The following is an 18,277-nucleotide window of genomic DNA, read 5'->3' on the forward strand; positions in this document are numbered from 1 at the left end:
TGATGCCAAAACTTGGTCAAAATAACATCAAAATGATGAACCGTCACTTTACTAGCCAACGAAGTATATTTAGAGAAACAACAACATCCATGTACATTTGGTGCTTTTATAGCCACAAGCATAAGTGTATCATCGACAACAAAAACTCACAAAAGTTTAGAAGCAAACAAATAACACGAGGGAAATAGAAAATGGATACAAATATGAGTATCGTTACTGAGTTTTTGTATCGTCTTCTCATATTTAAACGTTCCTTAATATTTAAGTGACTTAGCCACGCATCGTTCCTTTTTACGTAGTTTATTTAGCTTTGTATTCGTTTATTTGTTTCTCCGATTTTATTTTCAACTTTAGATGTAATTTGGGCTATTCTTCACAAAAAAATATAAAATTAATCATATGTAAGAGCGTATTATCGAAATTCAATACATTATTAATATGGTTGAGGTAAATTAGAAAGGAAAGTGATTAATAAGGTGACATTGACCGGTAGTAATCTGATACCAAGTTTCTATATCACTCTCTCACACACAATATAACCCTGCTCCTATGCATTTGACGGAAAATACACACATGTGAAAGAGATTAGCATCAAAATTCAATTCAACTTCGTATCTAATAACTTAGTTTTGTTTTCAATTTAGAAATATGTTATTGATATAATATTTTTTTTTTGGGAAATTAAAATATTGATCAATGGGGAAACAATAAGTGCATATTAAGGCCACGACAAGTACATACTTTTGGGGCACAAATGCACAATTCAACGTTGGGCGGTCCAAAGACAAAAAATTGTGGGTTTTAGAGATAGGGACTCGATTACTATTGCATGCAAATAATTGACCCATATATATGTAATATTGCAATTACTACGCGCATTAATGAATTTATAGTCAAATTGTTATCCTTTTCATGACTTTCTAACGTTTTGTTTTTGCTCAATTTCACTCAACATCACTTGTCTTTTTTGTTATGCTTTCACATTTGAGTACTCTCATCACGACCACATAATTTCTCTTTTAATAAATAATCGCATTTAAATCAGCTGATGAGAGGTAGTTCAAACTTAACTAGAAGTCTCGGGTTCTAGTCCGAGAATACAATAGCGTTAAAAGCTCATGAGTGAAAGTTTTAGTGTCGTAGTGATCCTACCTGACTCTACCTGACTTGAATTAGGACTCAATCGGATGGTATATATACACAAAACCAAAAAAATAAAATACTTGTATGTGGCGGTTTGCAATCTTTTATGTACCGAAAAGCTCTCAAAAGTCGAAAAGTCATTGACATGGAGTAACTATTATATATCGATAATGTAATCTGTATACATTAAAACTAGATACGACTATATAAGTACCCCGTAACTCAGTTTCAATCATTTTTTCTACCTTTGACCAGAATACGTATAAACATATCACAAAAAGAAGGTGAACAATAAATGGAATTATATGTATGTGTGTTAACCATCCATGGTTTATAAAATAATTCAAATATTAACTTTATGTTATACAATTTGGACTAGTTCTAGAAAAGATAGGATCAAAGTGGAAATGGATAAAAGCAAAAGAGATTAAGACTTAAGAGAGTACTTGAAAGGATGAAATGGTCGGTTGATAGTCAAAGTAGAAGTAGGGTTAATTCTCCATTTTGAGAAAATGATTTAGATTAGATAGTCCTCAATAAGTAGTAATCACATGAAAAAAAATTGGATGATTGTGATTTGTGTTGCATGTCAACCGAAACTTTAATTATTCATGACGTCCATCATGCATATGCCTTACGTATATTACTCATTTACTCGTATTTTTTGTCGATAATAACCTTAAACAATGTTAACCCAAATTCTCATTTAAGACGATAATATCTATCTTAAGCTTAAGAGATGTCAGATATCATACTATTTATGTATATAAGATAGGTATATTGGTTTTCTCCATGTAGTTTTATATATGCAAGTGATATATACTTAATCCGTCTTAAGCTTATGATGGTTAATGTCGTCTTAAGGGAGACTTGGGCGGGCTCTGTTCTTTTGGAATAAATTTCAGCTTATTATCAGTTCAGTCCAGCTCTATTCAGTTCAGTTCAGTTCAGTTCAATTCATTTTCATTCAATTCATTTCACTTCAGTTCAGTACAGCTTATTTTTTTTAGTTCAGTTCAACTAATAAATTTAGTTCAATTTAGCTCCATTAAATTCTATTCAGTTCAGTTTAACTTTTTTTTCGGTCGAAAAGAAAAAGGTCTGTAAGTAGACATGGCAAACGGGTCAAATAGGTCGGGTTATTTCGGGTCTATAGACTTTGAGTCGGATCGGGTCGGGTCGGTTCTTTTCGAACTCGGGTCATTTTCAGGTCAGCTATTATCAAGTTATTTGAGGATAGTAATCAGTTTGTAACTATAAACATTCGGTCGGGTCAATTCAAGTTCGGGTGTTCGAGTGTTGGATTAGGTTTGAGTCGAGTCAAATTTGCCAAGTCTAGCTGTAAGCTACCCAGCCTGTTTTTTCACTCTAAGTTCACCATAATTAATGCTTAAAAAAGTCAAAATTTGAGTCAATGACTTTGCGAGATGCAACGTTTCAAAATGCACTACAATCACGTACGTGTAAGAGACTTGCATGGAGGAAAAATGGGCCCACGTAAACCCATGATCGATCATACAAATTTACGAAATTTGGACCCGCAACCTAACATTTCGACCCACTTAACTTTTATTTGCCATGATTGATTGAATGTATCGACTCAAAAAAAAAAAGTAGCTTTTGTATCCGATTGGTCAAAAAGTACGGTTTAAAACTATCGTAAAAGCCAAAAAATGAAAATTTTGATTGAGAAATGAAAGTTACTATTACAGAATTCACGAATTTTAATCAATGTCTTATCATTGTCATAGTAATTCTTAAGTTTAGCCTTAACTTCATAGCTTGATTATAAGATCGAATTTCACATCAAATAAAGCGATAATTTATGTGAGTATTTTAGCATGAAAACACTCACTAAACTTTATATTAAGTTAGATAATTAGATTCATTGGTGATTAATACTCCGTAATAGGTTCTATTGACCGCATATATTATTTAAATTATTTTTGACTAAATCTAGATACAACTATTTTTTCCGTAAATCTATGATAACTTACTATTGTATATATTTTAGTTTCAGTTTTATCCTTGATTATAACTAACATAGTGATTGTAACTTATAAGTATGAATTATTATTTCAACTAATTTTACCTAACACGCACGATTAATTTTGTCAATCACTTCATCAACGATTTTATACATTTCATTCCTTTTCTCATTTCCTATTGAAATTTTCTACTAATTTATCAAATAGCTAGAGTAAAACTAAACAATCTTTAACACAAATTCTCATTTAAGACAGCATTATTCGTGTTAAGTTTAAGACGAGTTAAGTATCATACCACTTGTATATAAAAGACAAATATACGTATTATCTTTTCTATGCACTCATCGTTTTAAGGGAGATTAACGGATCCTTAATTTAGTGAGGATTAATAAATTAGCGAGTCTCATTGTCACCGTCCGTACGAATCTAAGGTCAAAAGTCTTGTTGCTTTTGGACTCATCTCAAAACTTAGACAATTGAGTCGCAAACCGGTGAAACCGGTAACTTCAAACTCACACGTGTCTTAAATAATGAGCCAATTATCCTCTTCTTTTGACTTCATTTAATAGCCGATTTTTTATTTTTATTTTTAGTTAATTAATATTATTTTAATTTTAATTAGTTAATTAATTAATTTATGTATTTACAAGTTTAGTAATGTGTAACTTCCTTCAAAAAAAAAAAGTTTAGTAATGTGTAAGACGTTTTTACACCAATATAACTGTGAAATAGAGCTAAATAAAAGGCTATTAATGGTTATAGTAATTGCTAAAAAAACCTATTTTACGATAAATTCGTGTAAAACCGTCTAACATACGTAATTGCATTCTAAATATTAAAAAAAAATAAAAATGAAGGAAAAGATAGACACAAGAGACCCGTCATAGCTTTTAAAACAAGGTGGTCCATAATAAAATTTTGCCTATGGACATTGACACGTATCGTTGTATTTTTAGTCAACTCGATTTGAATAATAATAATAAAATAATAATAATAATAATAATAATAACTAATAGTAATAGTAAATTTTAATTTGTAATACCAGCTAATTTTGAAGAGATTGATTACTAATCAAGCAATTGGTCAGATCATAAGGTCAAATTATCATCTTTTTTTATGACGAGAAACTCCACAGCTGCTATATGAGGTGTGCATATTGGCTAAACCCCTTACTCGTATCATCAAGTTAGTTATCATTTCTACGAGGTGAAAGACTCAAAATTTAAAAAGTATAACCTTGTGCCATTGCATGTAAGTTTCTTATATGCGTGTTCATGTGTAGGAAAACAAAATTATTATTTTATTACCATATGTTTATTGAGAAGACCGGTTTTTGTGAAAATTAGCACTTTATATATAATTTAGAAAAATGATAAATACAGCCCTTAGGCTGTATTTAAGGTACCAAAAAAGGAAAAAAAAAACTTAAATCAAGCATTAATAACATCAATTTACGCGTAATTGTGTCATAAATTCCTAATTTAATTCCATTTTGAGAAGTAATTTAATTTAATTCCCTATAATTTATTATAAGACGGTTTTATTAATCAATAGGTCTTGGTATAGACGGGTGGGGCGAACAGACGGGTAAAGACCTCTAATAAAATGGGTAGGGGGGACAAGGTGGGACACCCCCCATGTGTTTCCCACTTTATGGCAAACGGGTATTTTGTGAGGGGAAGTGGTATCCGTCTATAATGAGAATTTGTGTTTATCAATAGCTTTTGCATTGTATATTCAGTCTAGCATGAAGTATCTTCGAAAGTAAGACAAAAGTCGAAAATAAGACAAAAGTGATCCCATTCTTTGTTTATTGGGTAGATTAACACTTACGTGAAAAACGGAAAAACAGTAATCATTTGAAAGACGGGACACGTGTCCAGGTCACATGCAATATCACATGATCTCCGGCAAGGTTGCCGAAACTTGATTTTGGCATCCGTGAAACCTTTCTTACTTTAAACTTACTTCTTTTGCTTACTTTGTGATGTGATTATGCAAAGCTTCCAAGAAAAATCTTAAAATAAGTCTTTTTTTAAACATTTTCGGTTAATTTCATTTTTCGGACAAATAAATATTCCGTATATAGTAAAATTGATTTTGGGATAACTATTTTTTTCTTAAAGGGCGGATTAGCTTCTCGAGGGGCTGAGAGACGATGGTTTATCTTATGACATGTGCTGTGTTTTAGATGAATGTTGTTTAAGTCATATATAAAGTACTAGTGAGAAATAATTGAGTTAATTCATTACAAATGTTTTTATGGAGTAGTTGAAATAAAAGAACAACGATGAAAATGAAGCAAAAGAATTAAATTAAGTGTAAATAATTAAACACAAATTCTTGTTTAATAAGACGGGAGTCTAGAATATTCTATTTATAAAAGTAGATGTTACTTGATCCGTTTTAATCTTAACACAGATATGTCCGTTTTATGAGAGACTAACTAATTGATAGCTAAAATAACAGCAAAAAGCATACCCAATTACGAAAGTTAATAAAATGTTTTTAATTAGTGTCTTAGACTCTCAGATATGTTCTTGCTTTTTATAGGTTGTTTCCCATTAAAGAAATACCATATTAGGTTTGCTACGTAAAAGACAACAATGATTTGCGGAATCTAGTCTTTTCTTTCATTTTTTGCATGTTATTATTATTCTATTGTTACGGATAATATAGTTATATCCTATTATTATTATTATTATTATTATTATTATTATTATTATTATTATTAAGCATGAATTATTTTTTTAATTCTATTATTAACGTATATGAGTGATTAAAGAAGTCTTACTTTGACGTGATAACTCACCTCATACAATTATGTAGAAACCCATTTTGTTTTCAATATGTAGTAGACCTTATGAGTCACCCTCAATCGATAACAGCATACATGAGTCGTGCTAGTACACTCTACAAGACAAAAAACGGTTTATACAATAGTTTTTCGGTTGAGATAGATCCATAATTCATTAATCGTACAATTAAATTAAATGAGAAATAATAAAAACTCATCATCGAAATTAAATGAGAAATAATAAAAACTCATTATCGAAAATCATCTCAACCGAATTAAAAGTCCAAGTTGACAATTGAACCTTAATCAACCGGGATACTTTTTCTGTCCCAATTATCTACATGACTACACCATATTTATCTTTGGTGAAAGAAATACCGCATAAAAGTTGAAGAGGTAAATGAATGATTGAGACCGATGAGTAATTTCTTTACTATGACGAAGAGTAACAACTACGGAAACAGAAGGAAACCTTCACTATCAATAATAATCAAATAATGAGAAGTAAATTCCAATGAAGGCAAAAACAAACTGAGATTTGATGATATCCTAAAATCCTCATTTTTATACATCAGCTGAAAATTACATAAATACTATTAATTTCTTACAGTTATACACGGTATATCCACCAAAAAATTAAATAAAAGAAAATACAAAAAAAAAAAAAAATTAACAATTTGCATGGGCTAAAATAAACTGATTAACATCAAGAATATCAGGGATTTCAAACTTAATCATTTGATCACTACAATAACTCTCTTTTTCATCTTCACTTGATTGGACGTAAGTCGTTGAATTCGAGCTTGAATTCAATGGTGTCGGGCACGAAGATTGAGACGGAGTAGACATAACTGATGATGGATAGCTCATGAGATTGTTGTGTAACATTGAATTATCAGATAAAGAAGGGTCATCAAGGAAAGTTTGGTTTGAACCATAGTAGTCCAAATTTGTAGGGTACATATCAACATACCCATTATTTTGCCATTGGTTAAAGTTTTGTGTATCAAGGTTGGGAATATTTGTTGGGTATTGTTCGAAATGAGGGTCCATCAATTGAGATTCATCGAAAAGTGGTACAAACGTAGTACCTGTACCACTTGTAACAATAGTAGCAGCGGGAGTAGTAGCAGCAATAGTTGCAGAAGTCGTCATTGTGGTACAATTAGGGATAGGATTTTGAATTGGGGTTTGAATTTGAGTACTTGTGATAATCGGGTTATTGAAGCTATTTTGGATTTGAGGATTGTTAGAGAATCCGTTTCCTTGAAAATGTTGCATTAGGGAAGAGTTCAGGTTTTGTCGTTGGGAAGAAAGAAGGGAGGTGGCTAGTTTTAGGAGTTGTGGGTCCACCATGGGTTGTTGCAAGCCAAGGAAGCTTGACATGTTCATTTGAGAAGAAGTTGATGAAGTATTGTAAAGGGATGAGTTAGCAAAGATGGTAGAGAGGTCAAGAAGGTCAAGGCGAGGGCTGTGGGTTACAGGATCGATTCCCATACGAAGCAATCTCTTTCGGATATGAGTGTTCCAATAGTTCTTGATTTCGTTGTCTGTCCTTCCTGGTAATCGAGCAGCAATAGCTGACCATCTACATCAGTCAAAAAATAAATTGAAATTAGGCACAGCAAAATTAAGATATCATTGTGATGCTGAAAAATTGATTATGAGTTTATGACTGCATATATTTTTCGCAAATTCTCATTTCAGACGGATTTTTTTTGCAAATGAGACTTAAATGGATACCACCCGTCTGAAATGAGATTTGCTGTATATTTTAGTGCATGAACCCTCTATTGCGAAAACAGGACTATTCGGACGGATACTTAAGGTCTTCTGATTGTGGCAAGATAAGTTCAGGGTTTTACATATTTATATACTCCGTATTATATTATCTCCATGTCGAAAACATTAAAGATTGTTATTTAACGAGTTGGTTTCATATGTAAAACTATCTATGACTCGTGTATGTTTTTAAGTAACACAACTTACTTATTGCCCAAAATACTGTGAAGCTGAATAATAGACTCTTCCTCTTCAAATGAAAATCTTCCTCTCTTGATATCTGGCCGGAGATAGTTCGTCCAACGAAGACGACAGCTCTTACCACATCTTTGAAGGCCTACATACCAACCCAAAACAATGATTTAGATTCGTACCACTAACATACACGAAAAATCTATGCATGATAAACTCGAATACTACAAAGAAAAACACTACATACTCCGAAAACCAGTATGTCTCTTAATAGACGAAACAAAATAAAGTACTCCGTAATGACTACCCCGTTATATGGGTCAGTCTCACGATAAGATTAGAAAAACACTATATACTTCGAAAACCAGTATGTCTCTTAATAGACGAAACAGAATAAAGTAATGACTACCCAGCATATGGGTCAGTCTGACAATAAGATTTTGGAGTCGGAAACCAGTATGTCATTTAATAGATGAAACAGAAGAAAGTAATGACTACCATCTAATGATAAGATTTTGGAGTCGGAAACCAGTATATCTCTTAATAGACGAAACAGAATAAAGTAACGACTACCCATTAATTATATGGATCAGTCTCACGATAAGATTTTGGAGACGGAAAATTACCAGCATTCTTAGGAAGAGTTCTCCAGTTGCCATAACCATGTTTTTGAATGTAATCAGTAAGTTTTTGATCTTCTTCAGGAGTCCAAGGACCTTTTTTAAGTCCACTTTTGTCACAACAAGGTGATCTTCCCATGATTAATGTACTAATTAGTGAGTTAAATAACAACTTTTCAAGAGAGAAAAAAGAGAGTTTTTGAGAAAATTATGAGGAAAAATGATTGTAGGTCCGTATAGAGGGTACAATGGTATGTGTGTGTGTTATATAAAGGGAAAGAGGGTGACATACGTTGGAAGTCAACACGATTTGGTGCCGTCCTTGTTTATCACATAGGCGACGTGTCCCTATTCTTTGGAGAAATATTAGACCATTTAATATATCACTATCGTACTAAATATTGCAGCAAAAGTATAAGAAAGTCACATAATTATGTACTCTCTTCCTGTAAGTAAGTAGACTTTGGCCTAATTGGTGATTTAATCGGATTAGCTTAAGGCTCCGATCTTTTGGAGTAAAACTATCAGAATTGAAACGAAACGAATTAAAGACTAAAAATAAAGTGAACTATAGTCTTTAAGCCTAAACTAAACTGAAATTAAATCCAAAAGAACAAGGCTAAGTCTAATAATTTCAAGTGTTGTACACTTTGTTCTGAACGGATCATCTCGAGTTCCAGGCTTGTACATTATATCATTTTGATACACGTAAACCTAACACCGAGTCGATCAAGTCAAGCAAGGATCATATAGGATCGGTGTCATTTTCGATTAATAATACCGTTAAGTCGACTTACTTTGATACAAGTCATTTACAAGCCGTAACTAATGATTTTTGTTATTCCTAACATAAATAATTTATAAGTAAACTTTCAAATTAAACGATAACAAAACACTTAAAAAAAAGTAAATTCTTGTTTAAGAAGGAGATAACACATTTTAAACATGAAACGGGTCAAATAGACAAATGGGAGTCTAGGCAACTCTTGTCCCTTCTATTTCCATCGAATAGTATTTAATCCGTTTTAAATTTAAAACCGATATAACCCGTCTTAAAGACGAGCAACCAGTTAAAAAAGACATAACAATGATAATTATAGCGTAAATAAGGGGATTAGCAAGCACAAAAAGTGGTACCAATATGTCACAGCTCAGAGGTCATCAATTTCATCATATGCATACAAAAAGATGTTACGACTATCATTTTCCGGCGGAAACTCTCTGCTTTGCTTTTAGGATTCACATTTTACATTACTTGTCACCAATTAAACTAAACCACGCACCCCTTCTCTTTTATTGTTAGCTGACCCTTTTCCAAAAGTCCTTTTCTTCATTGGCATTTACTTGATTATATTGCATGTTAATTAATTTAGATGAGACAATTGTGTACAACTAGGCACTAGCTAGTTATTATTAGCTTATCCTTGGTTAAGAGGGAGATATTCGTCTTAAACAATAAAACAGTCAAATAAATAGATGAGACAAAAAACAGAATGCCTAGGGAACGGTAAACTCTTGTCCCATCCACTTATATGACCGTTTTAAAAGAGACCAACTGAACTGAACGAGGCAGTTGTATACTTAAAACTCTAGGAGTCTAGGCAACTCTTATGTTTCAACTAGACTTCTAAACAATAACATTACCCCAGTGTCTCAATGACTCCCGCAAATTGCGGGTAGGGGCGGTGTCGGATGTACGTAGCCTAACCGTTGTGTTAATAACACAAATGGACTGTTTATAAATGACCCAAGACAGAAATTATGTCGAGAACTGCATCAAATGACTATACTTTACAATAAAAAGAAATATAGCCACTTTAATGAGCAATTTTGAGTTCTAAATTACTAATCTTAAAAAATTATGCTCCTGCAATTTCGCCAGAGATGTGAAAGCATATTTGTTCATGATTTTAGCATTCAATTATGACATGATGTTCTCCTAAAAGAAAAAAAAAATCAACCATGGCAGCACACAATGTTATAGTACTCCGACCATATGCAAGTTGATTGACAATATATACAAGGTTGTGCCGTAATGCCTTACCTCAGACAGAAACTTTGATTAGTAGCTCGAGGTAAATGAAAGTCTTCTCAGATTTCATCCAGTGTACTAAACAAATTGACACTGTCAAAAAAAAAAAACATGAACCAATGAGACAAATAAACAATGGTTGAAAAAATGATTTATAAATGGTACAGTACTTCATAGTTCATACTCCGTATCAAATATCAGCCATGACATTACAATAAGTCCGTATTGGTTGCTGCATTTATATCACAATGATCGAGATTAAATTGTGATGACTCTGATTGCTTGATCAATCTCAAACCGAGATTTGATACTATAATCAATAAAACCATAATTTAACATAAGTTAAAGTGCACCATATGTTCTAATGATCGAGCTCTATCCCAAGCATTGTCCAAACCTCACAACAAAGACACATTACAACGCCAAAGCAAGTGATAACATAACACTAACCAAAATACTCGTCTCCAGCCTTCTGACATTTTTTTTCCAGTTACATGTCTTACATCCACCTACATCCGACTTCCTTACCGCAAACATTGAGCAGTGGCGTAGGCAACCCAAAGAAGAAATAAGAAGTCCCGTGGGATACGATAAAACTCGCTTAATTTAACTAACAAACGCATTGCAAGAAGGAAGGACCGTACATGGATTATTGATGATTTAAAAGTTCTTGCTATTTTCCACTTTAGTGGGAGGTAGGATTTGCAAGAAAATCCATAAATTCAACTGCGAAACGACATTATTATAAGGAGAACGACTTGTTAAGCTTTCATATTGGCGTTTCTTATTTTAAAAACTAGAATAATTACTATAAAACTATAATGGAGTGGGTATGAAAAGTTCTTTAATTTCTTCCTCCAACCAAATTTATAAAATTAAATATATCCTTCAAACCTATCAAAGTAGTAGCATAACATGAGAACAGCAAGGACTGAGTATGATTGAGCTAGAAATATTACACATATATAAGTTCTTTATTATAAATTATACCAAGTGATTCACTTTTCTTATACAAGAAACCTACAAAACATGACAGTAAAAATCAACAACAAATGCATGTCAAAGATAATAACCTTAATGCATGAAATTAAAGAATTGAAAGTAAATTCAGTGCTTCAAAATCCATATGATGGAAAATTAACATTGATCAAAACTTTGTGTTCCATTGAAAATTTAGAATGCATTTTCTTCCAAACAAAAATTATAACAAAAAACTCAAATAAGATGGTTGTATGGCGTACAACCACCTTATCATGATTCGCACCTCATATAATGATAACAATGATCTGTATACTATCACGAAAAAGCTTGTTATAATGCAGAATCCACAGTCCACACATAACTGTTTTTCCACAGTCCACTCTATCATCTGTATACTCTCTCCGTCCCAGTCATTAGTTTAAGTTTGCTTAATTTTCCCCTCACAAATAAAGCAAATTCACGGGGACAATGAGAATAATTTTTAACGTTAAAACAACTTCGTTTTCTACATTATCACTCACTATTACTACAAACTAAAACATTTAAGAATGACCAAGTCCTCCACAGTCCACATTTTCTATCAAAGAAACAGTTTAGCTAGAGGGCAGTGAATAAAAGAAGAAAGGAAATTAAACAATGTATAATGAAAAACAGTGCAGTTGACAATCCAGGATAATTACAAGAACCAAGACCAATTAGAGTCTCTCAATTCAAATGTTTTGAACTTCCCCCAACACTTGAAAGTAAATGAAAGTAACACTTATCCAATTAGAAATAAATTCTCATTTAAGACCGTTATAAGTTAAGACCACACTCACAACCTATGTTACTCAGACTCGTTTAGAAGTATCCGGACACGACTGTGTTTCCAAGTGGCCATTTTAATGAAAATTTCGTTTGTTTCGGCTTAAAACGAAATGTCCAAGTGTCATGGTAGAGTGTCTGACATGGGTATGCGAGGCAATAAGAAGAGTCGGGTGAACATAGCTCACAGCCTATTTAAATAAGTTCAAAAATAACATTTAACGAAAGGATTTTTTGTGAGAGGTCTTAACTTAACAATCTTGAGAGAGACCGAACACCAGTTATATGTTTCCACAATATAGGTGTCTTTCAGAGCCTACTGTTAGTTGTCTCAGTAATTACTTACAACCTATGTTGCTAAACGAGCCATTAGTTTGTAATCGTAGTATTTATCCAACTGTCATAAAAAAAAAAAAAAAAAAAAAAACTCTTGAACATTACCTCGCATATCCATGTAGGACACTAAACACTCAAACATTTCATTTTAGATCAAAAACATAAATTTTTCCTTAAAATAGCCGGATTTGACACTTGGACATGCACCCGTGTCAAATACTTTGAACCGAGTCCGAGCAACATAGCGTTATAGGCTTACAGCTATACTTGTTACTTTCTTCTTTCTATTGATAGTCACTTTCTATCCTTGTCCATAAACACATTTCTAACTTTGAATAATATCACATCATTTTCATCAATACATCACTCAGTTCATAGGTGATAGAACTGCCAAGTAAATAGTCTTCTACTTCCATTAAGTTTCCAAAGTCTTAAAAGAAAAACTGGTGATCAAACAGCAGTTTTGTCAATTTACCAGCAATGATTTGCCACCTTACAAATTACATTATTGCATTAATTTGACAGGTGGCAAACAGAGAGTAGTAGAAGGTAATGGGCTAACATCACAGCTCAAGATGGCTTCAGCCTCTAAATTTCTGTAATTATTTGAGAAAATTTTGAAATATTATATTCACTGAGATTTATCCCAAGATAAGACAATCTTAGTCAAACATTATTTAATGTCTACTGAGATTTATGTGGATCTACTTCCTATTATTTCCTCCACAACTCCATGTCCTTATTTGTTTATCTTAACATTATTTTTTAGATAGGTTACTTCGACACATCACTTTAGGTTCGTGTTGACACGACACATAATTAGTCCTTTAATTTTAGGCCAAAACCATGAAAGTTTTAAAGGAATGGTGGAGTCAGACAATCAGCAAATGGACCCGTGTCCAATACTTACAGCTGAGTCCGAGTTACATAGCCATAACCATTTACCTTAGGCTCGTTGTCTTTCGGAGTGTTTAAGAAGTAACCTCACATAACTGGAATGACCATAAGATAATTACAGGCTTAAGCATAATTAATTGTACAAATTGGCTTAATTAACTTATGCCTTGATGCCGGAGATTTGGGAGACATTAAGGACTAAACTAATCCAAAGACAATACCAGTTTAATTAAAGAGGAATAACACATTGCTCAAAGCTTACATCTCATACTTGATTCGGCAATAGCTTTGTCTTAACTCTCCACCTTGCTTATGTATGGTTTACCCCAAATAAGCTATCAATATTTTATAGAGTGACTAGCTGAGGTGTATAGAGTAGGGGAATTATCAAAGTGATGCTTTCAGTAGCGTCGTTCAAGAATCGTCGATTATTTTTTTCGGATGTTGATTGTTTTTTGATGGTGAATTATTGAAGATCATTATAGTTATATTATAGAGCTGTATTGGGATATGAGATCCGAACAACCAATGAATGATGTACAAGACTACAAGTTCATACTATTATAAGCAATCCATGCACATTGTTTATTGCTAAGTAGTCAGAAATGCAATCTAGTCCAATGAACTAATAGTCAAATGGGGAATCAGCAATGACAGAAGCTTAGCCTGCAATTAAAATAGAGTTTTGCAGAGAAAGACAAAATTTACTGACCTTGAGAAGAACTTTCATGATAATGAAGACTTAGAAGCCACTCATTTGTGCACCTAAGCACGGCCGAGACACGTTAATTAAGTAGATAGGGGCTTCCTAATGCTTCCATTGATTATCAGACAATCAACCTTATTAAAACGAATAACAGCTTAAAACCTGCAAGGTCAAAAGGCATGCTTAATTCACTTCTTGAATAGTTTTTTGGTACCTTGGACAAATGGCAGATGCACAATCACGGAATGGTCCTGGTAAGTTGGAGCTTCTGGCTGGACATTACAGGGTACTAAAATGTACTCCGTAGTAAGGATGAACTACTGTATCTTTTTTTTAGTAACAGTTATCAGGGTAACACACGCTGACTCACAGAGGTATAATCTAAGATCCCCGAGTTATTATTTCATGGTTTAGCCTAGGTGATATCCGATACACAATTCTTATATTGAGTGTGAAATGCAAAAATTATAAGCAAGCACCATGGTCGTATAAATTCAAACCAAGCCAGGATTCATTGAGGTGTTCGACATACATGATAACCCACGTTTTAAGTTTTAACCATCCGGGCAACACATATTTGCCACCACATCTTTGATTATTGTAATTTAGAAACGAATTAACAACTATCCTTTTACACAGTCCTCTCAGTTATTCTAGTGACATTTGTATTAAATTTCAACCTTTTGAGTGGAAGCAAGAAACATTAACTCATACTCCATTGACTCCTATATTGTTTTTTTGCAGACAAATTTGGTTCTCATTTCAAAGGATAATGGGTTTGCTCAGCGATTTCAACCCACCATCTCAAATAGCAGTTTGTATGCTTCCATGACAAGAACATCATCATCTTTTCTGCGGACATGTTTCACACTCTAATCTATCCTGACGAAACAAATGGTTCCTACATCTTAACAAAATCCAACTGTAATTCTGCAAACATTACAAGCTGCCTTAAAACATTAAACCTGCAAACCCTTGGACAATATGTCGAAAGTGGTGGTAAAAGAACATATAAGCTTAGTAGCTTACTAATATGAGCAAAAATAAGCATGTGCAAATAAAGTGGTGGACTGGTGGTAATAAGACTGTGTTAACTTAGAAACAAATAAAGTTGAGGGTGACAGGGAGGTCATGATTAATGATCAAATTCGACAGATCATTAAGCCGATCCAAAAATAAACATAATAATATTTCACTTCTCGAGAGTTATGTGGTAAGGTCAGGTAGCATCTTCATGGTCTTACAACTTTCTAAAGGGTTACAATTTCTGAGCAAAAAGCTAGAAGGTGAATCAGAAAGCTACACACCCAATATCTTCAAAAGGACAAATAAGGTGCACGAGCCATAAAAAATCATGTCATAAAAAAGAAACATATAACAAAATCTACATCAATATAACCAGAAGCTTCTTCTTGGATTTATCATTTTGTTAGTTTGTTCTGAGTATCCTCTTTAATCCTTGGAATTGTTTATGTTTCCAACCACCATACTACACGAATTTTGTACCTAATCAAGTTTACAAAATATTCATATATCTCCTTCACCGAGTTCACTATGACAGTTGTATACATGCTATAAATCCAGCATATACTTACAAAGGTTTACCTTCACAACTGACTTGCTCTTAGCAACATTAAGGCCTATGTGAGAATTTACCATAAGGTAGTGAAGCCTTCATATAAATTGGGAGGAGTACATCTTGTTCATTTTCCAATTAGTCAATTACACTTCATTTCATTTGGACTCTTCCCTCTTTCGTTGTCCCATATCGACATTGTGCACCGAGAGTAACAAAACAAAGAAACAATCTTGCCCCTTATTGTCGAGGTCCTTGCATTTTCACGATACTACCTTCCGTTGTTCTATATGTGTGAATGTGTGATCAAATCAAACTTCAATATGAGTTGCACAAACTTTATAAATGGAGTTAATGTTAATCTCTACACTCCATAAAATGTTTGTGCACTCCGTTTCCCCTATACTAAAGTCGCAAATGCCCTTTTACCTAATATCAACTCAGTTCAGTTCAGTTTAGTTCCGTTAAGGTTCATTCACTAATTCAGTTCAATTCAGGTCCTATCCGTTCAGTTTGGTTCCGTTCAATACTTCAATTAGTTTCATCCTAAAAGAATAGGGGTGAAGTCTCAAATCCACTTCAAAACATACCATAGACATACATCCTAAATTAAGGAACTCTTAATCATACCATTCAACTATCACATCACACAATACAAAATTCAAGCTACACAACTTAATCATACAAAAACCAACCAAAAATAAAATATTTTAAAAACTAAATCACCAACACCAAAAGCATCAATACAAAAATAATTTGGTACATAACTAAATTATGCATCAACTATCACATCACATACCACCAACAATAAAACAACATTAACTAAACAACAAATAAAACTATATTTAAATTACCTTAATCAACAAAATTTGTGATTAAGAAAGCTTCAATTACGTGCCATTCGTAATCGAAAAGAATCCGAAATCATTCCGATAAATCCAATTAATTAAATTAATCGACACCATTGATAGCAGCATCATTACGTACATCACTGGAAAACGCCAAAATCGGACCTGAAAATTTGCAACACAAAGTTGCTATATGATTATGAATTATATAGATTGAAGTGAAAACTTGAATTACCAAGAAATTTAGGCGAATTGGGCAAAATCAATTGAAAATACCAAACGCAGCAATTTTTCCGGACACCAACATGAATAAACAAGTTAAAGACAGGAAAATCATACCAGAGGCGCAAAGAACTCGGAAAAATAATTAAGAATAAGAGTGGTTTTGAGAAAAATTGGGGAAGAAATTAGGGTTTCGCCGATAATCGGAAGGTATAATTGGGGATACAAATTCGGGGAAATTGGCGGGAACTCGTTATTCTTTTTTCTGGTCCCATCTCTTCATTCAAACACACAGTCACATAGACGTAGAAATATTGAACTGTCTAGTGTCTAGACGTCTAGTGGCCTAGTGGGGACATAAAAAGTTCGGTTCGATTCGAGTCAGCTCTGATCGGTTTGGTTCGCTAAGTACTTTTTACAATAGCTAAATTATAAATTAATAAGAAACTGTTTCATATTTAAATATCCGTATTTTAGAATAATTTTTATGAGAATTCATTTTTTCAGATGAGTAAAAAATTATAAAAAGGAGATAATTATATCTAAAAGAGAGTACAAAGTACGAATTACTCATATGATTATAGTATACTATGATCAGTGGTGGAGCTAGGGGGGGGCTAGCAGAGGCGGTCGCCCCCCCTGACGGATGAAATTTTCGAATTTTTTAGTTAAATTTTCGAATTTTTTTCGAATGTACCTTATGAAATTAGTCGTTCGCCCCCCCTAAATTTTTTCGCCCCCCCTAAGTTCAAATCCTGGCTCCGCCACTGACTATGATACAAGTGTAATTTGTACTATAGTTGGATAGGAAAACCATTGCTGGGCAAGAACCTGGGAAATACGGATGGACACGCCTTTTTACTAGTGGTCGCGTGTTGAACATTGTGTCCGACACATACACTGATACGAGTGGGACACACAAGAAAACGTCCTGGACACGTTAAATAATTTGTTAAGAACTTATTCTCTCATAATGCGAATTTAATGTTTTTTTGGAAGGGATATGCTAGATTAATGTTAATAACCAAACAATTTTCTTGTGCTTAATCATAAGTGACTATTTTTATGCTTTTTTTTTCGTTATAGATAATTTTTTGCATACATTATTTTGAAGTTTTGAGGCTAAAAATATAATTTCATTCACTACAATTACTCGAATATGTGCTCAATAATTAAAAAAAAGACCGGTAATTGTCTTAACATTGAAATATTATCCAAGAAAATAAAAGCACTCAATCGTACGTATAATAAACAAATATTTATGTTTACTTTACAAATGTACATACGTACCAAGCAAAAATACCACACACCAAACATAATTTGACGTGATCCTCTTAAAAAATGATCATATTC

The 18,277-nt window shown here is 33.1% G+C and overlaps 1 protein-coding gene across 1 annotated transcript; it reads right to left on the reverse strand.

Moving 5' to 3' along the window:
- Positions 1 to 6,443: 6,443 nt before the first annotated feature.
- Positions 6,444 to 10,545, reverse strand: LOC141596024 (transcription factor MYB102-like). The gene is made up of 3 exons (XM_074416020.1): positions 8,529 to 10,545; positions 7,918 to 8,047; positions 6,444 to 7,516 (listed from the first exon to the last, which is right to left on the reverse strand). Exons 1-3 carry the CDS (start codon positions 8,659 to 8,661, stop codon positions 6,598 to 6,600), a joined length of 1,182 nt encoding a protein of 393 aa, XP_074272121.1. The 5' UTR covers positions 8,662 to 10,545; the 3' UTR covers positions 6,444 to 6,597.
- Positions 10,546 to 18,277: the final 7,732 nt, after the last annotated feature.

The sequence above is a fragment of the Silene latifolia genome, chromosome 8 (assembly GCF_048544455.1).
Source record: "Silene latifolia isolate original U9 population chromosome 8, ASM4854445v1, whole genome shotgun sequence".
In the NCBI taxonomy this organism is placed as follows: Eukaryota; Viridiplantae; Streptophyta; class Magnoliopsida; order Caryophyllales; family Caryophyllaceae; genus Silene; species Silene latifolia.

Bases quoted from the DNA above. Each gene is read 5' to 3' on its own strand.
- LOC141596024 (XM_074416020.1), bottom strand. From the start codon at position 8,661: ATGGGAAGATCACCTTGTTGTGACAAAAGTGGACTTAAAAAAGGTCCT. The intron at 8,048-8,528 runs GTAATTTTCCGT...GTTGGTATGTAG, and splicing joins AACTCTTCCTAAGAATGCTG to GCCTTCAAAGATGTGGTAAG. The intron at 7,517-7,917 runs GTAAGTTGTGTT...TGACTGATGTAG, and splicing joins CACAGTATTTTGGGCAATAA to ATGGTCAGCTATTGCTGCTC.